The sequence below is a fragment of the Tetrao urogallus genome (genome assembly GCF_951394365.1).
Source record: "Tetrao urogallus genome assembly, chromosome: 5".
Classification (NCBI taxonomy): Eukaryota; Metazoa; Chordata; class Aves; order Galliformes; family Phasianidae; genus Tetrao; species Tetrao urogallus.
The window spans coordinates 9,427,485-9,449,002 of record NC_136818.1 but is presented as its reverse complement, the minus strand read 5'-3'; the positions used below and the strand labels follow the sequence as shown (position 1 = coordinate 9,449,002).

The 21,518-nt window shown below is 44.9% G+C and overlaps 1 protein-coding gene across 4 annotated transcripts in view; it reads left to right on the top strand.

Moving 5' to 3' along the window:
* The window catches only part of RNF220 (ring finger protein 220), a gene marked incomplete at its 5' end in the record, with an annotated part of 155,928 nt that overhangs the window by 119,773 nt on the left and 14,637 nt on the right, over positions 1-21,518 (top strand). For all 4 annotated transcript variants that reach the window (XM_079536010.1, XM_079536008.1, XM_079536007.1 and 1 more), the window contains 4 exons: positions 10,149-10,245; positions 11,254-11,340; positions 12,994-13,049; positions 14,753-14,831. In XM_079536010.1, coding sequence (XP_079392136.1) covers positions 10,149-10,245; positions 11,254-11,340; positions 12,994-13,049; positions 14,753-14,831 — 319 coding nt within the window. The remainder of the gene's footprint in view (positions 1-10,148; positions 10,246-11,253; positions 11,341-12,993; positions 13,050-14,752; positions 14,832-21,518) is intronic.

The window sequence follows — 21,518 nt, the reverse complement described above, 5'->3', positions numbered from 1 at the left end:
GGAAAAGATCTCTAAGATTCATCTAGTCCAACTGTCTCCATGCTGTTCTGCTCCCAGGCTAACAAAGGGCTTGTTATCTATTTGTTAATATATTAAGCAGGAGAAAAGAGCAGCATCAGTTAACGCATAAGAAGAGAGACTTGGTAAGGCTTTATAAGCTGTAACCAAGTGTAGTTATCCCAGGGTACTCATTTGCATTGAATCTCATGTTGTGTATGATTAGGGCAGCTGTGTAGAAAGTGAGACTATATTAAAATGTGTGAAAGTTTACAGCAGATGGCTGCAGTCCCACAGCCAGCTTTATCTCTGCAGAATCAGATGTGCCTTGGTTTGAGTAGCAAATGATGTAGACTGGCCTTCCTCTGTAAGTTAGTTGTCCAAGCAAGCTCTATGGCAGTAGTGCATGTTCCTGCATTTGTTTTCTTTCTGAAGACCTCTAACATTAGAAGCACATTCACAAGTGTAAAATCCTGTCCTCAGAATATAAGTAGATGCTCTTCAGTTTTCCTGCCACAGCAGAAGGTTTTGGTGAGTACAGTGACCTTTGTCTGGTAACTACCAGGGCAGAAAGAAATAGAAGATATTTCCTCCAAATAGAAGAGGAAAACTCAGCTGTGCTGCTCAGTGCAATATAACAATCATTGAACTCTTCCAACAAAATACTGTCTCTTTCTTACATGTATAGGGAAACTGAAGCATGAGGGAACAACTTCTCTAATGCTGTGAAGATAGCGCAGAAGAGCTTGACACAACTAAAACCACTTAGGAGACAGATGTGCCTTCTTTTTCAGATAAAGTATAATGGGGCATGCAGGAAAGCTTCTGCAGATGGGGCGATTTCCCATTTTTCTGTGTGATGAGCTTCACACAGCATTTAGGGTCATACCAATAAGAAGGTATAAACTGATATATTCTGGAAAGGAATTTGAGCTGAAACTTGCAACTTCTCCTACAAGGCCATGTGGGAAATAAAATGTCATTGGTGTACTTAGGCCTTTTTGGAAGACTGATTGAGTAACCAGAATCATCTTCCCCGTTTCTATGGGATGAGTCAGAATTCATTCATTTTGCCATGTCATTCTAAAGCAGACTTCAACTTGGATGCAGAGGAGTCTGTGGTGAGAGTATGGGGAATCTTTGCCATAATGAAATTCTTGATCTTCCTCCTACTTTTCAAGAATTCAGTTCGTTGCCTTTCTCTGTCACGTTTCCAGCAGAGCTTTCTTCATGGCTTGGTCTGTAAGGTGAATGCAGTACTGCATCTGCATCTGAATGTTCTTCTCACTTTCTCCTTCTTGGCAATTTTGCTTTCCTATGTTCAGCTTTCTACCTACTGCTGGCCACTTGTACCTGTTGTAAGCTTTGAAGTGGGTGAGATGTGTAAATCTGATGTTTCTTAAGTGCTTATTTTATGCCTTAACCTCTCTTTAGAGGGCTGCTTCCTTCCAGAATGCTTGTATGCCTTACCTTAGCCATAGTGTAAAATGGTGGTAATCCTAGTAATCCTCTCGTTGCTGAAGGACAGCACTTCGTACTTGTCTGATGGAGTAGCCCGAGCATTTCTTCATGTTGGCATCTCTCCTTTGAGAGGAAATACTTCTCTGTAAGGTAATACTTGAGCTAAAAATGCTGCGGATCTGTTTGTGTAGTCCTGTAGCTCATGTGATTCCTATATATACCTGACTATTTCACCATAGCTTATAATGATGTGTAGAATTTGAGGGATTCTGTGACTAATAAATGTCTATTAGGCACTGTGTTGTATATTGATGTCGGACTGACTTTGGTCAGTAGAACAAAGAGGTGAGAATAATCTGATTTGAAATTAAAAAAAAAAAAACCTACCTTACCTATAAAAACCATCATGAAGCCACCACGTAAGTGTTGCTCAATATCGTGTGTGTTTAAAGTTCACGTAATGCTTCAAGCAATTGGTTTCATCATTTTGGAACATCATGTGATTAATAGGTCTCAGCAAAGTAAAAATCACATTAACTTGGGGGGGGAAAAAAAAAAAAGAAAAAAAGAAATCGACGCTTATAGACACTAAAAGTCGTGATTGTTGATACTACATTTTCATTAACTTTAACGCATGCAAAAATCTGAGAACCTAATTTTTGTGCTCAAACTGCCAGAACGCATTAGCTGAGAGGAGCACAATCAACTAAATCTCTTGCTGTTTGATTTATGTAACAGCAACAGTCATCCTGACCAGAAAAAGAGTTGCTGTGGGATGAAGGGGAATTATCTCCATTTGATGGCATTATGTATATCACTTGAGGGGGGGAAGGGATGTCTGTCACCCAGCAACAGAGAAAGGAGAAAAAAATTAATTAAAAAGAAAACAGAAGAAGCAGTTGTAAACCCCTGCAAATTGGCAGGGGGAGTAAGGGAGCAGGTAGAGCACCTGAAACTACTCCAGTTTTTAAAATTGACTGGATTTCAAGTTGACAGCATCCCCTTAAACTTCAATTTTCCTAGGTTTCAGACAAGCGGTGTAAGACCTTCCAGTCCCATCTGCTGTTCTTGCTTAGCTGCTCTCTCCGATCCATTTTTCTAGTGGTCTGTCTGCTTTGGATTTGAAAGTCCTAGGCTTGAAGACAGTCATTTGATAATTTTTATGTTTTCTCCCCAAGCGTCTGCAGTTTTGCCAGAACTGCAACCTTCTTCTGGGAGCCTCGGGTCAAACTTCAGCCCTGAGCACCGCACAGCTGATTGACGTGATTTTAATAGCATTTTAGAATACAGTTGTTAAGTCAGGGGCAGTGAGATTTTTCTGAAGGAAAAAGGAGCACGGGTCTCAATGGCTTTAAACAGCTCCTGTCTCCACATGTCTCTTCTTACACTCGGTGGTGAAACGCATTATCGAGTAGTGCCCGGAAAGTGGCTAACTGCGTTTGACACACGCCAACTCCCTGCCTCCACACTGGATAATTGCATTGTCAACTGTTCAGCAAAGTGGCAGGTGACACTGCAGCCGGATTGATTGTCCTAGCATGGAGGCTCCGAAGACTGTCAGCTACCCAATCGATAGAGTTTACACAAGGCACCGTGACTGCATCTGTAACTAATTTCAGTTTGGAACTGGCGGGGTGCGGCGGACCCTGTTTCCTGGCCGGTTGCACTCGTTTGCTCGCATCCTGGAAAGTTGCTTTCCCGCTGAAAGCACGGCTTTATTTCTTGTTTTGGAGCTGGAAGCGAAGAAATCGATGGCGTGTTTTGTGGTTTCAGAGTTGAGGGCATTGCAGCACACGGCTAACTAGCAGCTCCAGTTTTCCGATCAATAGGCTGATCAATTGATTAAATTAACACTGATTTTTCTTTCTTGTTTCCAGCCTGGAAAAGAATTAGTTTGGGGGAAGAGCGCGTGGGCTCGGCCTGTGAAATTTTGTTCCTTTCCCCATCTTTCCCTGACAAGTGGAATCTCTGTGCTCATCGTTATTTGAAACAAACTGCGCTGAGCTGGCAGGGCCCGCTGTAAGCCAGGGTGCTGCTCCAGCTGCGCGCCAGCCTTGCCGCTTCATGCTCGGCTGCCTTAGAAAAGTCATCCCGCCAGCTCTGCCGTGCTGCTGTGTTATTGGCAAAGTTGCGACATTCCTGTGATCCCTGTCAGTGGTGCTTATTGATCCGGCGATGTGAATCTGCTTAGCGATTCAAGATTACTTTAATTCTCCCTCTTCCTTTTTTGTTTGTTTCCACCCTCTCCCCGGGGGAACAAAAGCTTTCAGATCCACCTTTCTCCGGCTTTGAAAAACGAGTGGCTGCAAAGGCTGTGGCTGTTGCTGCCGCTTTTGTGCTTCAGCTGTGGGTTTTGAAGAGCAGCCTTTGAGATCGACGCGAGATTGTTCTCACCTTCGAGATTTGTGCTGGTGCAGTGCTCAGGGAGGCAGCTTTGCAGGAGGTGCCACACCAGATCAGATCTTTGCATCCCCATCTATAGCCACGATCTGTACCTGGGAGGTATAGAAGAAACCTACCCCTAGATAGCTCCCCAGTGCCTCTTCCCCGAGCCTCACAGCAGCTGGCTCTTACCCTTACCCACGGAGCTTGCCTGCCCTTTGTTCAGCACATTGCTGCAAAATGATGTTAATGGTCATAAAATTATATGGCCCTTTCTTTAAAGGCAGCTGTTCCTCTGATCTGTGAGCAAAAACTGCTGTAAGCATCCGCGATGCTGCTGAGCCGCTGGCTCTCTGGCAGCTTGTTTGTGCTGCTGTGGGAGCTAACAGACGGCCTCCGATTGATGCATCTGCTATTTCAGGTGCACGCTGTGATGACACAGGCGGGTGTCAGTTTTTCAGGTAAATCATCGTTTTGCTTGAAATGGATCTCGCTCCTGAGAAATGAAACCCTTGTCCTGCAAGCAGCTTTTCATGGTTTCCAAATGTCATTTTTCCTGCAACAGGCTGTGAAAGTCACTAGGAGAAGTGTTCTGTCCCTGTTTGTGTTAGGAAAGATGGGGGAACGATTTGACTGTCCAAAAATATGGCTGGGGAAGTGATATGAATGTAGAGAAGGGCTGAGGTTGGCCTCATTCTCCATCTCGCTCTTCCTTTCGAGAACCCCTGATGGCTTTCTCTTTCTTCCCAAACGCCTTTTAAAACAAAACAGCATCCGTGCCATCTTGTCCTCTTAGTGCTAGTTTGGGATACTTCAGCAGCTGATGAAATAAACCCAGTTTAGAGCCATTCTCGGGAAGTGTGTGTGAGGCCTGGCCGTGTGTCTGCATAAACTACTTTTATTGCCCTCATTGTTTTTACTCTGCAAGAAGCCAACGAGTGACATTTCGTTAAGAAAATAGAGTGAACGTGCTGGAAGGGGAGGTTGTGCAGAAAGGGGTTTCTGCAAGGAGTATAATTAGCGAGGGCTGCAGTTCTGAGATTTATGGGAGACTTTTTCTCTTTCCTGAACATGTGCAAATTACCTGTGAGCAGAATGAATGCCTCTTCCCAGCCAGCACAGGCCCCAATAGAGCTGCATGCTGAGATGGATTTCGATTTAGACCCGCTTACAGAAATATTTCTTTAAATCCAGAATTTTATGTGTTACCGATATTGATAGGAAGTTTTCATTCCTGAGAGCCAAGCCCAGGTTATTCCTGTGAGTTTCATCTTCAGCAAGAGCAGCATCAAGTAGCTGCTGTCACAACAGTGGTGTGGCTAATACTACTACTAACACTTTAATTTTGTTCCTTGGTTGTGTTTGATGGGATGGCATTGGGGACCAGCTGTTCTCTGTGCATTTATTGACCGTTCTGCCCAGGTAAGAGCTGAGGAGCACAGTAGGCCTGTGTTTTCCCTGCTGTGTTGATGAAATTTGGCTGAGAGATCTGGGTCTACACTGGTCTGGTTGTCCCACCTTTCTGTTCCTTTGTCCGCCAGTCTCCATGTGAGCATGAGAGACAGCAGTGCCAACACCTGAAGCAGCATATGTTGTCACTGCAACCATCTGCTGCCGAGCGTGATGGAGAAAAGGAGGGACTTGAATGTGAGGTCCTTTTATCTGCTCTGTTCTGTGAATCTGTTTATATATATCATGTTAATGACTCTCTATCTGAGCCAGAGCTGCCATTCAGTGAAGATATGTTGAGATGACCTGTCATCGGGGGGATTGCACAAAGGAGCTGCGATTTGAGGAGTGGTGCAGAGGTCAGGGAGGATGCTTAGGCATAGGGGACAGCTTAGGAGAAAACAAAGTGCTCTGAAAACTTAGAAAAGAGGGAAAAAAAAGGTTTCTGCTGAGATTTATCACCAGCCATTATTAATTTGTACGTGGAAGGAAGTGCGAAGTGTTTCCCTGTCTCCTTCAAGCTCAGCTGATTCCTATAGCCTGTCAGTGCCTGCAGCCTGGTGGTGGTGAAGAGGCGTGTGAGTATGTCCTGCTTTTCAGAGCTCGGCCTCTGTATTTCAGAAACATTTTTGCTTCTGTAGATCACCTAAAATTTTCAGAAACCAACTTGAATCGGAGCTCAGGTGGATTGCTCCAAGGCCAGCCCAAGCAAAGCTGTGTACACAGTGCCGGAGGGCAGCGGGCGCTCTAGGTAAGTGATCTTGATAGGTACACTCTGATTGATGGGGGAGTTTGTCTCCCAAACTGTCACAGGGTTTATAGAGGTGCCACTCAATACCAGTGCTGGAATTGCTTGTCAGAGCACCTGGCTGCAAGAGCAATGGGGATTGGAGACAGAGCTGTAACTTTGTTTTTTCTCTGCTTAATGGCCCCAGTGCCTGACCTGCCTGCTCACTCCTGTTTGTCTGGACCTTAAGGAGGCAGCAGGGATTAAGACTGTCAGAGCATTGTGGTGCTTTCGCATCAGGAGGCTAATTGTGTCGGGGATGGCAGCACATGACTAGTGGTTGCCTCCTGCCAAGTGCACAGCAAGAACAAAAAACAATTCTTCAACAAGATGTAAGAGAGTTTGTGCTTTGGTTTAATCTGTAAGTAGCATTTTCAAATTCACATGTGGAATTATGTTCTTGAGGCTTTAGGTGACCCTCTGTGTAAGATTCGCAGCTGTTCTTATGAATAACAGCCTCGGGATCACATCTCCTGTGAATTCCTAGGTCAGGCGTACAACTTAACATTCAGTTGTCGGATTTCACTTTATTAACACATTGGGATAAAGTTCTGGTCTTGAGCATTGACCTCTGGATAGCGGCATTGGTTTTAGCAGTGCGCTCTAGGCAGCTCTGCGGATGCAGTGAATTACTGCGTGTCCTTCGGTAGCAAAGCCCTGCCAAGGAGCCAGGGGCACGCTGCTGGATTGCAAATCACCCACGTGTGGTGGCTGGGGGTCTTCTGGAAGCTCCCCATCTCCTCCTTTGGGTCTGAAACAGACCCGTTACAGAGCTGGTTTGTTCTGCTCAGTGCCCTCAGTGCTCCGTTTTGCATCTTCCTCGCTTCTGGATGGTACTGTGGAGCTGTCAGCATGAGCTAAAGTTCTGAGCCCTCTTTACACTTGGGCTGAGTTACTGAGAAGCAGGTGTGATCCTATCAGGCCTTCCTTGCATTTAGTGTCCCTCTTAATCCATTTATAACAGCACTTGTCCAGAAATCTGTTTTGAATGAGCCTGAGATGAATGAATAATGTCAAGCAGTTCAGACGTCAAATATTTGAACAGCTGTGTGGGTGTTTTCACTGGCTTTGTGCATGGAAGCAACCTCAGGAAGTTAGGCAAGGAGAGTCGGGTTGGAGCTGTGGCACTAAACCCCAGCCCATCAGAACTGGCCTCAGGATCCATCCCTGCTGCAGGTGAAGGCATCAAAATGAGCGGCCTGCCACCAGCCCTCCTGCAGGGGATGCTGGACCAAGCTTGGCATCCTCCTCTTTCACATTCTCAACATGCAGTGGTAGTACTGGGATTTATAGACTTTTAGATTTGCAGTGGAATCATGTTTTGTCATTTCCCTGCCCCTCCCCCCCACTTTTTTTTTTTTTTTTTTTTTTTTTTTTAAGGCAACCTTTGAAGTCTTAACTGATAGCGCGGCTACACTGAATCTTTCTTGGTACAGAGCTTATTTTGTTTAGTGTACAGTTTCTGAATTCGTTTGTTGGGTTTATTTCTACCATGTTACAATGAATTACACTTACTTAAGAAGAAAAAAAGAAACACTTTAAAAAAATAGTCCATATTTTGCGTAGAGCTCAGAGTTGGATCACCTTATTGTGACTTCTTTTAGGCATTGGTTTGGGAGTCCCTGTTCCATCAGAAAGCAAAATTTGCCCTATTACTACAGCTCAGCTTAGTCTGTGAACTACTCTGTTTTGTTCTTCTCCCAGTGCACATCTGTCATCTGAACATGTCTTGTCCAAACCCTTCCCCTATACATTCCTGTGTACAGTAGGAAAGAAAGCACCCTGTTGGGAATGCAGTCATTTCTACTGCAGAGCTAGATTTAGCAAAAGATCTGTGGAGTATTACCATTACAGACTTAAAAGGGATTTTCTTAAGTGCAAAGGTTTTGAGAGCAAGGACACTGGGATTCTGAAGTCAAGGTGCCTTCATATTTGTAAATTGTTTCACAGTAAGCAGATCTTCTTTTCTTAAGCTCTAACCATAAACCACTAGTCAGCTTAAGTCACTTGGGAACAAAATTGATAGAAAGATGCACGATTTCTGAGTGCTTGGCATTCTTTCAGAGAGAGACATGCAGGGAGCAGTCTCTCTTAGATTCACTCTTTTGGACCCCTTTCCCTCCCAGCAGTCTCCAAGTATTCGTTATCTGGCTAACATTCAGATCACCTCTGGGACAGGCCAAGTCACAGCTCTAGCTCTACATGATTTGTGTTTCCCACAGCTACAAAAGAAAAATGAAGACCTGTATGTCCGAAGTTTATGGCCTTTGAGAAGTGATGGGCTAAAGCAATGCCAGGTGCAGGGGATGGTGTTACTGCAGGTTAAATGCCATGCCTGTAAATTACTGCCCCATCGCCCCCTGCGACTTCTCAGGCAGCTTTGAAAGACTATCCAGCTTCTTTGACAGGTCTCTCTTAGTACTCTAAATCTTCTCCCAAACATTGTGATGAACTGAAGGTTTCAAGATTTACTAGATGAGCCATTGCAGCAATAGGAGGCAGCTCATGACATATGTTGGCTGGCAGTGTGTGGCCACTACACCTATAAAGGCTCTGATGGAAGGAGGCTGCCCTGATGTCACTGCAGAGCTGACCTACGAGCACCTCTTGCACTACCTGACACACAGGGTGGATGTGCATTGTCGATGCTAGTAGCGTTGCTTCTGCTGGAAATTAAGGCTGGCAATTACTTTCAAGTAAAAGGTAGTTTATGCTTCTAGAAAAGGTTAGTCTTAAAATCGTTGTGCTACGGTTATCCCTCGTTAAGGACCTTCTTTATATTCAGGGAAGAGAAATATCAAATCCATATAAACAAATTTTATTGGGGGCTTAATGAATCAGTGAAAGCATCCATTCCTAGAGAGCGACAGTAAAGGGCTCTGTCTGCATGGTGTCCTTGGAAATGAGACCTTCGCTTTGCCCTGTTCTCTGCACAGATGCAGGCTTAGGAATACAGCTCACTCCTCTCAGCTGGGAAAGTACAAGTCTGCTGCTGATCATGTGAGACTGTGGGAGCCCAACTCAAGCCATCATACCACTCGAAAGGCTGACTTAGGTTCTGATAACATCTTTCTTCAGAGATGCACCTCATGTTCACCATTCCTATATTAATGATAGCCTGTCTTCTGCACTTAGATTGACAATGCAGAAATCTACCATCTTTGGGACATTCATGCAAAGTCAAGGCCACCTCTACCTTTCTTGTTGGGTGTTAGCAGATAGGATGTGCTTGAAGGCCTGGTCATAGACTTGGGTCAGCACCCATTTGTTTGTGCCCCATCCTTTGCCTTCCACCTAGTGCCATCTGTCCCAGGAGAGTGGGATGGTAAGTGAAGGAGCGTGCTGGAGGCAGCCAGAGTGAGCAGAATTAGGTCTGTATAGTTTATGTCCCAAGACAACTCACCTTAAATCTGCTATAGAATTGAATGCAGATAAGGGCCTTGCACTACCCTAGTAGCAGGAGATCTTTGTTCAATTTTTCAATTGCATGGGAGAGAGCATGTCCAGTGTTCAAACACATAGAGGGTAAGTATAAGGGTTTCCCTCCTATTACTAATCTTCAGGTAGTAAATAGCAAGTGAAGATCCATCTTCTGTAGGTGCTTGCATTCAGTTAAAAGAAACCTGATTACAACCAGCTGTAACACAGTCAACAGAATGCTTTGGAACCAAAATAAATCTATATACTGCTAGAAAGGAGTACTTGCACAGCTGGCATCGTTTCCTCTTGCTTGGGACTGGGCTTGTGCCTGATCAACTCTTGCTAGAAGTACAGGACTCCTGTTGACTTGTATTAGAACTTGCTCACGTAGGAAGTGTTCATAAGGGGCTGCTAATGACTGAAGTCTGATGTTTTCTTACAAGCAGGTTTGCTTTTCTTAAACATTTTAAATAATTAAAAAAAAAACCCTGAATGCATTGTTTACTTGTTTGTTTTAAATGATGATACCTTTTGTGAGCCCGTTCAGAGTAAAGGATGACCTGCAGGCTGGTACCCCTATCCTTAGAAGATCTCCTTTGCTTGGTCTCCACTTCAAATGCTCACCAGCACATTCTGTTGTTTTATTTTCCAGGTTCTGGGTTCATCATGTGCAGCGGCAAAGAGAATCCAGACAGCGACGCAGACCTGGATGTGGATGGGGACGACACACTCGAATACGGGAAACCACAGTATCGTTTTTGAAAGGCTTATAACTGAGAGGGAGCCTAGAGATCCATCTTCAGCTAGTGCTTAGGTAGCACTGCTCTGGGTAGTGTTGGGCAGTGTGTCCAGCCGTACTAGAAAGGGCACCACCTTCCCCAGTTACCACATTATTTGAGCTAATAGGGATTCTCAGTTTCCTCTCTTTGAGGTCCTTGTATACATGCGGAACTATTTCAGATCTTGTTAGTGAAGTCTATATGAGATGTTGAAGGAGATCAAAACTACTGTTTCTCCAGTCTGTATTTCGTAAGTGATATTAACTTTTGTGTCTGTCCAAGCATCTTCTGTATAGGTAGCTTTTCCAGCTTTGTGGTTAGAAATGTAGTTTATTTTCCACAAGATGTTTGTTTGATTTCAGGGGTTTTGTGCAGTGAATATTTTGAGCATTATTCACCTGCAGCTGTAACTGCGAGAATAAGTTTTTATTCCTTTTGTTAGATGCTTCATTAGGGGCAGTTTTCTGGAACTCCAGCTGGGAGCCAGACTCTTCAGACACAGCTCCAGAACTTCTGCCCTACAGCAGCTGTGCAGCCATCAAGGAGGACTTCCTACAAGGGTATTAGGCAGACACTGACATAGCTGTGTTGAGAGGGAATATAAATCTACAGAATTAGATTGTGTTCAGATCTGAACCGGTCTTTAACACCAAAGCATCTAGCTTTAGCTTGTTGATCTCCATATTTCAAACAGAAATAGTAGAGTTGTGCAAATTTCACTTTTAGAGGTTGAGGAATTGGTTTTCCTCTTCTGAAAAGCTGTGGTTTTGTTGCTGTCTAAGGACTTGTCTGTATCTTTCCACCTAAAACAAAACTGTTATCCAGAATCTAAAAGCAAGCCTCTCCATGGATACCAGCTGCTGTTCCTTTGAGGTTTGATGTGAATACGTTCTGTATCCCAGATAGTGTCCCAGCCATCTCAAAATTCTTTCCATTGTCTGCAGCAAGGCTGTATGTTTCTTAACTCCTTGTGCTCAGGTACACAGAGGCAGACGTTATCCCTTGCACTGGAGAAGAGCCAGGTGAAGCCAAAGAGAGGGAGGCGCTCCGAGGTGCTGTTTTAAAGTAAGTGCTGTGCCTTTCTGATTCGCTTTTGTTACTTCTGGGGAATCTCAGCTTGTGGAAGGTATCTGTTTGTTTGACCAAAGGACCACCATAAGGGAGTCTTACGAAGAACCACTGTGTAACAGGTGGGTCTCCATTTCTGTCTGTGCAGCCTCATAAAGCTTCCCTGCACACACTTCCCCACCTTAACCACTACACTGCCCAGCCAGTGCTATCTTCTCCCTGAGCAGTGCTGGACAAAGGGTGGATTCTAGCCATGGGGAACCTGTGCTGTGTCAGGGCTTTGTGCACACCTTGCCATGTATTAGGAGACTGGCACCTAAGGTATGATTTCATCGCATCATATTTGTGTTGCAGGGTATACAGATTAATCCTGCATGCAGGTCTGGGCAGAATGAGTGCTGTGCCCACAAGCATGTGTCAAGAATGTAGGCAGACAGTGTTCAGGGCGCTTGGGGAAGCATTTCAGGCAAGTAAAATGAGTCTTAACAGAGAGCTAGGATTGCTTTCTAAGCCCTCTGCCCTGCATAAAGCAGGGCTTAAATTACCCCTCTGTCTCTTTTGCAGAGTGATCCTGTGAGGTCAAGGTTGAAGTGATTGATAGAGCAGTGAAATGAAGTTTTCTTACTGCATAGTCTGTCACAAACACTAGCTCCAAATTAGGTTCCACTCCATAGAAGTGTGTATTTGCCATACTGGATCCAAACCATTGATCCATTCAGTACTTTGCAAACTGTGCTAGACCACAGACGTGCCTCAGAGATGCTAAAGCCCCTTCACAGCTAAGAAAAAGAAGCGCTGTAACAAGATATCAGCGTCCCTTATTAGTGGCTGTGGACGTTTAACACTTAAGTGAGACCACTGAGGATGTGAGATGTGGAAACCCAGTTCCTTCATGTGACTTGCGCCTAAGATGTTTTGCTGTTTGTATGAAGTCTTTCCACATTTCTCTGTAAAGCAGAAGGGATAATGTTGCTTGTGAAAGCACTTTGAAATTTGGGCAACTTTCTGTAGGAATGCAGTAAATTAGGTAAATCAGCTGATGCCCTGAAGCATAAGCCTGTGTTACCTTTTGAGCACAGCTGTCACAGCTCCTAGAGCTGAAATGTTATACAGCCACAAGTATACAGGCTCCTGGGAAGATTCCTTTCTCTTACTGCCTCTGTTACTGGCTTGCAAATGAATGGATGGGGCCAGGAGTGGTCTGCACTTCAATGCTGTCATTCTTCAAATGGGAAAATGAGAAGGATGGGGCTTGTGATGGCATACAGTTAGTTCTAAAGCAAGAAGCTATTGCAGCATGGAGGATTTCTGTTCACTGGTAGGGTTTTCATCTTTGAAGCTGGGTATTCGAGAACGAGCTTTAGGTCACAGGTGCTATTTGATTCCCAAGCCTTCAGTCAGCATCACAACCCTCGTGTGATTCAGCAGAGGTCTCAGCTAGAAGAGCAGGTTGGGAGTTCACTGGTAGAGATGCGGGCTAACACAAAAACACCTCCTTCAGCAAGCCAGCAGCTCACATTTGATGCTTAGACTGATAGTTAGAAGTGTTGGGAGAGATGTATTTGGATTGGTGGGCGGAATCACTGGCTTTTCCCAAGCAGCAAAATCTTCCACATTCAACCTTTAACATTCTGCCCTTCTCTCTTTTAGTGGTGGCACACCCAGTACTCGAATAACGCCGGAGTTTTCTAAATGGGCCAGCGATGGTGAGTGTTAAGCATGTCAATAATTCATCTGTTAGCTACAGGAGGGCAGATAGATATTCCGTATCTTCCAATTACCAGTAATTAGGGAAATGCTAGGTACAGGTGCTCTTGTGCAGTACCAGCAGATGTGTGTGCAATCTATTATGTTATCTTTTTTTTTTTTTTTTATTTATAGCACAGTGAACTGTAGCCAGTGAATTTGGGGAAGTTCCCAAAAATGGAACTGTAAGTGATATGGTGATAGAGACAGGGTTGGATTGACTTGCTGTCTTGTCGCTAAAAGACAAACTGCTATATCACAGAGGGAGCCATCAGAGCTTGACTGTAATGTTGTTGTTCAGCTGTTAGGAGTTTAAACTATATAGGCACCTGTTGCTTTTTTTTTTTTCCCTCAGCTGCTTATCATCTTCACATCTTTAAAGGGGTATGCTGGAGGTTCTGGGATCTATGCTACCTTGTGACTTGTTGCAGAGACTCCAGAGCAAACAAACGAGTAAATGTGAAATTTTAATTCACATTATTAGTAATTCAAATTATTTGGAAGCTCGTATGATTAATTGAGGGGTGGAGGGTTAAACCTATTCAGCTGTTGCTTTGTTTTATTTAATGCCAGCAGCACTGGAAGTGTAAGCAGCAACCCAGTGAAAATATGAGAATAATAAAACCTGGCGCTTTCCAGCTGTAGATGCCAAATCCATTTCCAGAGCTGGGCAGTGCTATTTTAGCTCCCTTAGGAAGGGAGCTGAAGCTCAGTGACCTGAAGAGACTTGTCCCAGTGATTCTGTTTCCTGTTCTGTTACAGCAATGCTTTGGGCTTTTGATTCCCAGCTTTTAAAGTACCTACAAGACATAAGAGACTGTCAGTGGAAGAGGGGGTTGGGTAGGAGCAGTTTTGCCAAAGGCATGATGATTAAATGAAGAACATAAGATATCTATCGCAGGCATTTGCTTCTGTGGGGTAGGCAATCACATCTGTTTTCTTTGATGTAGGCTCACTTGCTCGTAGGTGTGTTCAGCTTCAGTAACTGCAGCCACAGCAGTGATGAGGAAGCAGCTCTGATGGTGCTTGCTATGAGCTCTGTTTTCTTCATACCTTTTACATGAGGCAGTGGTGCTGAACCTGCAGCCCCGGGACTGGCCCCAGGATGGTTCATCTGGCTTGTTTCTGACTGTTAGCTTTCCTGGAGGCTCACACCCCTCCTGTGTTGGGAGGAGCCATGGGACTGCTGGTTGAGAAGAGAGCCACAAGCAGACTGTTCTGTCATACTACTTACTGGCATATATTTTTCTTCCTGTCTGTGCCTGAAGGGTCTTGGAAAAAGGGGGAAGTTGAGAGCAGAGTCTGGGCTGGATAAGTTTGCTCTATAGTCACCTTTCTGGAAGTACTTTTTGGTGCAACAGCTGCATCAAACCTTTCTGAATTAAATCCTGGCTTAAACAGTTGGCACATCTGCAAGGGTAGTCAGTTTGTAGTGAAAAGAGGGTACATACTGTACTTTCAGCCTAACTTGTGGAACTGTGCTATGCAGGGAGAGGGCCTCCCTGCCAGGCAGGGGTATGTGGTATTGGTCTCCTCTCTTGAAAAATTGACGTGAAAGTGTCTCACCGGAGTCCTCTGCTTCTGAAACTGTAACTTAGACTACTTCATCTCAGTGGTGAAATGTCCTGTTCTGTTAATAATTTGTCTGTTCTTCCCTCAACAGAAATGCCCTCAACGAGTAATGGTGAAAGCAGTAAACAGGAAACCATGCAGAAGACCTGTAAGAACAGTGACATTGAAAAGTGAGTGTAAAGTGGATAGCTTTTATTTCTTCTTGGTTTAAGAACTATGGAGTCCACTGACTCTCACCTATCTCTGTTTTTGAGGACAGTCCATTGTCTCTGTTCCGTCTTTTCTAATGTACTTGCATGTACCACCCTCCATCTTTCCAACAAGGGGGATCCCAGCAGTCCCATAACTTGGCAGGAGATTCACTGAGAGAATTAAGATCCAGATTATATCTCTGTATGGTTACTAACAAAAATATTTCTCAGTTTCTATGTTTATTCTATGTTTACCAACCCTTCCAGTCGAATCAGAAATTTGACTCTCAGTGTTTGAATGTTCAATAATGCAGGTGCCCCAATCATCTCCTTTCCTTTCCCTCTCTGCTAGCTGGATATCCTCCAGCATAGGAGAGGAAAAAAAGTGCTTTTTTTCTGCACTTTGTGATTGAGTAACAGCCTCCTTCCTCAGCTTACTCCCACAAGCTCAGGAGGTGTCCTGCTTAGGCATCATTTGGCAGTCCAAGCATACAAGTGCAGGCTATCCACTGTTGCCATGGGCTGTTAATTATGGGATTTTTTGAGTTGGTAATTGCCTGAAATAAAACGTCCCAAGATCAAGTGAGAGGCAAAGCAGCTTGAATTAAATGGAAGACATGAGAAAAAGCAGGTTTTAAGAAGGGAATATTTACACTTTGGGCTAGATATATTGATAATTTAGGATGGGGAAAAACCTGATGTTGAAATGAAGACTTTAAAGAAAGTTATTCTTTAATGTAGTTAATTAACTTCTTGCCCTGGTCCTGATGCAGAAGCTTGTGTCACTTGCACATTGCGGGGTGTCTCATAGTTCAGGCAGCCTGGCAAAGCTTTTGTTCACCATCAGGAGTTATAGCTGAGGAAATTCCCTGCTGCAGAGGAAGCTTTAACACTGCTTTGCAGTCTCGGCACTTTTTGCAAGACAATTTTTTGGCATATACCAAACATGAGCTGTGTGCCGTTTGATACTTGGTGAGCGGACTTTGGCCAAAGACCGCAGAGCAGGAGAGCTCACAGGTCAGTACTGAAACAGTGTAGCCCTTAGCACAAGCTCGGCCATTGTACATATTCTGGTGGCCAGGACTCAAGAATACACGCATCCCATTTGCCCTGATCTGTCAGCCTCTGTCTCAGATACTGCTCCAGGCCTCCTGCCTATCAGACTAGCAGCCCTCCACCCTCCCAGATCTACTTCTATTGAAAATCTTTAAACTGCAGGAGCTGAAAGGATTTGACATTTTCCAGAACACTTGAGCTCAAGTGATAAAATTGACATAGCTTTAATAATCTGATCAAAGAGGCTTTAGCTAGCACCTTTTGAAGGATCCCAGAATCCTTTCCAAACAACACGTGTGCCAGCTCTGCTGTGAAGTGGAGGGGTGAGTGAGTGTGTGTCTCTTTGCATGCACGTGTGTGTGCGTGTGTATATATGCACACAATGCCTTGTTCCACAATAACCTTGTCCTGCTGAAGCTTCAATGCTGCAGAAGGTGCGAAAGGTCAGCAAAACCCAATAGAAATTACAGGAAGGACCTCTGTGTCTTGCTGAGTCTTTCCAATAATGCTGATTTTTAAAGAAGCAAGGAGGGCTTTTTATTTAAGGCCCTTTATTTCACTGAGGTTCAGAAGGCAAGATGGTGTTTCAGGTGGAGAATTTCCTAACTGCTGTTTTTTTTGTTGTTGTTTTGTTGGGTTTTTGGTTTTTTTGCTCCTTTCCTTTGAGATTTGTGTGTGATAAATAGTTTCTGTCCTGCCATTTAAGAAGTCTGAATGCTCTGTGTGCTTGTCTATGTAGAGGGGTTCTGTTAAATTAATTGATAACAGGGATCAGAGCTAGAAGCCTGCAGAAGGGGGGGGAAGGGTTTCATACTGTCTGTCTGATTCCCACTCCACTGCTGAGCCATGATATATGACGACCCAACCCAACAGGCTAAATTGATTCATCTCTAGTTCCTGTTTCTTAATCTGGACCTAAATTGGTTTCATTTTTCTTGTACTGGGTGGCACTTGCAGGAAGTTTTCGGCAGCATCGCTTTACACTGTTGCTTGTAACTTTAATTTTTGCTTTTAGACCTGCACATTGCTGATAGGCATGGTAAGCACTGTGTAGCATCTGATGAGCATTTTTCAAAGCATTGGGAAGCACATGACCACCTGTCTCAGCCATGCCCTCCGTTCAGGCAGTTGGCAAATAGAATTAGTGATCTGTATATCGATCCTTCCTTCTTACGGGTGATGTTCCTCCCCCTCCCCTCTTCCAAAAATACATCTAGGCGAGGAGAGCCGTGTTTCTCTGATAGGTCAGCACTGAGAACTGGAGCTCATCAGTGTGAGCTCTGAACTTTGAGTGGCAGCCGTGTGCTGGGCACTCTCCTTCCCAGCACTGCAGGCCCACATAACCTCATCTCTGTGCCGATGGAAGGCGTCTGGGCAGCACCACTGGGTGCTTTGTGCCGAAGGCTCCTGGGAGCAGGCAGGCCATGTGGGCCCTTAGCAGATGGGCCGAGCTCAGCTGGCACGAGATGCGGCTCCGATCAGCAAAGCGGTCACTAATTGCCCAAAAGCCCACCCCACATCTCTGCAACAGACACAGAAGTGCTTTTCCCCATAGAAGTCTTCCTCCTCCTCCGCCCTGGAGCTGCCCGCAGCGGCCTGGCGCCATTTTGAGGCCGAGGTTCCCTGGGGTTAAAAGCCAGCATCTTAATTCAGAGTGCCAATGTTCAATTTTGCTTTCTGCCACCAGACTAGATTGCAGGCCAGCGAGAGAGTCTGGGTTAGTGGCCCACTGGGTCACCTCCCATTTGTTTTCCTCAATTTTGTGTTGTCATAAATTCATTCCAGCCCGTTGTGGTTGATCAGTTTATCTCCGCCAGGGCAGGGAGCGCTGCGAGCATGATGTATGGCACGGAGCATTGTAGCCAGCCTCTCCATGAATCACTCCAGCTGGTTGGTGTCAGCCCCAAAGCAAACAGGCCCCAGCCGCTGAGCGTTGACTACGATGAGCTCAGTATGGGAAGAGACATGACGTATGAATGTTTATTTAATAATTCTCTAATATTTCCAGCGGAGTGTGGCTGTGCCTTCTGGGGGGAGGGAGGGAGGTTGAAGAGGGAAACTCTAATCTGTTGGGGTGGGTCATAAATCAGGAAGACAACATCATTAATCAGGGATGGGACCGAACTGGAAGGAGGTGGGACTGGAGCTGCCATCCTCAGTGGGAAGGGGCTGTGCTCTTTTTCTTTTTTTCTTTCTTTTTTTTTTAAATCTTGTTTCTGATCCCACTTGGCCCCAGCAGTGCTGCCCACGTAATAGCAAGCCTGGACACACGGCTGTTTAAGTGAGTACGCTACCTCCATCATAAACCTTGCGATGCAAGCCTGCCAAGCATTAAATCCCTTTATAATTATCTTCTTTATATAACACTTCATGCTCATCATGCTTCATTGGATGAGATGCTCATTGGGTTAAAAAGGGTCTGGGAGACAAAAAACAATTGTATTCTATTTTTCTGCCCTCCTTTCTTCCCCTTCCCCCTCACTTCACCTCTTTCCAGAGCAGCTGTTCAGAAAGCATTGGCTCTGATGTTGGCTGCTGCAGGAGCATGGGGGAGAGAATTAGTTAAAATTAAAGTGTAGGGTGGATTCCACGTGCAAAGAGCAGCAGGTGAGACAGCAGCGTCTGGGTCTCAGGGCCTCTGCTCCTGGGGAGACAGGTTGAGACTGGAGCCTCTGCTCCAGCGTGCAGCCAGAGGATTAGCTCAGGCCTCAGAGGCAAGGAGCCACGCTTAAGCCACTGTGTCACAGGGAAGCAGAAGCTGTCGTGCATTTGCACTGGAGGATAAGCACTCCCCAGCCCTTCTCTGTAATGTCACACCATTAATAGGCTTTGGTGGTAGACAAGAAAATCCTGTAGCAAGGATAAATTTGTTTAGAATTACCTCAAGCCATTAATGACCTAGCCCTTTGTGCTCAGGGGGGAGCATGGGGCTGAGGATCGGCAGCAGGAGGCTCCAGGCTGAGACCAGCCCACACAGACTGGAGATGAGGTTTGGGAGGCATGGGGTTGTTGAAGCTGGGCTGAGTGCTGCCTGCGTCTCAGGGCTCTTGTCCAGATCTGTTATTTATTTTTTAAGCTTTAGTTCTTCCTGTCAGTAATTTAATAGAATGTAATATGTGCTGGTGGTCAGAGTTGGAAAGGTGCATGGGCAGATGTTGGGCTTTTTTTATGAAGTGAGACATTCACATTACTTCATCCTCTCGATTGGGTGTTCAGGCTCTGGTGGTGAACAGAGTGCTGGGTTTTCTGCTCCCTCCTTTAACTGTTTGGTAGAAACTAGATGTGCCAGTGATGATCTCAGATGTGATTACCACTGTGCCAGCTGAAATTCTGTCAGTGTCATGGTTCTTCTTGGGCTAGCAGTTAACGAACCGGATCAGCCTCCCAGTTAACTAGTGACAGGATGAAAGGGAATGGCCTTAAATTGCACCGGGGGAGATTCAGGTTGGACATTAGGAAAAGCTTCTCTGAAAAGAGTGTTCGGGCACTGGCACAGGCTGTCCAGGGAGGTGTTAGAATCACCGTCGCTGAAGGTGTTAACGAAACGTGGGGATGTGGCACTGAGATGTGGTTTAGTGGGTGATATTGGTTGCAGGTGGGCAGTTGGATTGGATGATCTTTGAGGTCTTTTCCAACCTTAATGATTCTGTGATTCTGCAAAGCTCAGCAAGGCAGGCTAACAGGAAGAGTTCGGTTCTGGTGTGACAGTGGTATCCGTTCAACAGTGTATCCAGAGATAGGATCTAATACTCATACTTTGGAGACAGTTCTTGCAGACATGTTGGACATCTTCCTGCAGCGGAAGAGGTGCTTTTGTCTGTAATGTTTTAGAGCTGAAGCCAGAGTGGCTCTTGTGGCAGTAGCATCCTCATCCTACCATGAGCTCAAACCCCAGGAAGGAATTTTCTTCCTATCTGGTGGGTGCAGTTGAGGCATCTTGCCTTTCATGTTTCTTTGCCCTCCTCTTTCTTTTCTTTTTTTTCTTTTCTTTTTTTCTTAGTTTCAGAAATGCTGTTAACTTTAATTTGTGGAGTTGCTTCCTGGGAGTGAAAAATCGATGGGGGGCTATCGCAGTGTGAAATTTGACTGTCACTATTGAGCTATAGAGTTAGCAAGATGTCTCAGAAGGTAAAAAATAAATCGTGGCCCAGCAAGTGCTCAGCTGTGCTATTTCAAAGGGGATATGAGGCTGATGGTCCGTTAGAGGGTACTTCAGTTAGATGGATGATGATTCCCTGTGAAATATTGGAGTTATTCCATAGGTAAGAGAAACTTTAGCTTATAAAACACAACCAGCTGCCTTCTAGCAGACGGATTCTGCCCTGAGATGTGTGAGCAGCTTGTCAGAGAGAGGACTCATCCCTAAAATTAGCCTGTCGTGTTTAACGGTGTCTCTGATGGAGCATTTTAGATCCTACTGTGTCCCTTCTGAAAATACTTTGAGGATGTGACTGTTTATTCACATCCCTTACCTACGCTGTAAGAATTAACAGTCAGGGACTGGGTTTTCATGTTCTTTCTTTAGGAAATGCTTCATGGTGCTCAAGAGAAAAGTAAGAATTATTTTTAATGTAGGCTGTGTTCTTTGTTTGGATGGGAATGTTCCCTTGAAGAGCAGAAGAGGGGCCATGTTGTGCCCCTTCCACTGCCAGTTTGCTGTCTCTCCTGTGCATCTGTTGGAGGGCAGCCCTGGCTGCACAGCTTCTCTGTGTGCTGGCATTAATAGGGCTACTGCTTTCTTTGGCACTTACTGACTATTACAGCAGGACTCAGTAAGTGTTTGTGCTCTGCCAGCTGCTGTGTGACAACAGGATGATTGGGATTATGGTTCTTGGTAGTTTATGCATTTCTTAGGCTATAGTTAGTAAATATAAATATGAAGTAGTACCAAAAAAAAAAAAATAAAACCAAACCTGTTTGTATTACTTCCCAGCTAAACCGTGTCTGGGACACTGTAGAGTGTGTAATTATTTATCTTACACTTGCGTGCACATTTCTGATACAACAGAGGGGAGCTTACTGCTGCAGGAAGCAGTTTTAAGCTGTATTTAGTTTAGGTTGGTGAAGATCTCCCCAGAAAATGTAATTGGTGTTATACAAGCAATGTAATACCAAGTAATGTGATTAACATTTAAAAACCATGTTGATTTTTGCCTTCACTTCAGCGTTGATGCTTGTCTTTCCCCACTGCCCACCACTGTGGCTACTTCATCTTATTTTACCCATTTGCTTCTCCTTCTTTGTTTCTGACAGTTTCTATCCCTCCAAAGCTCTGTTTCCCACTCAGTTGTGTAAGTGTTCCTGCCCTTCCCTTGGACAGCCAGCTCATGACCTGTCCTTCATCTCCACTGCTGATTTCCTTTTCCAGCTCCGGGACCACAGTTGGTTATGTGATACTAAAGTGCAATGGCCTCTTGTTGCTTTTTGAAGGCGCATTTACCTTAAATGATGCTAATTCTGATCCTTTCTTTTCCCCATGAAAGGAAACGGTTGCGGTGTAAAAGTTCTAGGCCAGGCAGCACAAGTTGTAGGAAGTTGTCTGGAGGATGTGTTATCACGCTGCCCTTGTGCACCTCCAATCAGTGCTCATGAATGGGGTTCTGGAAAGCG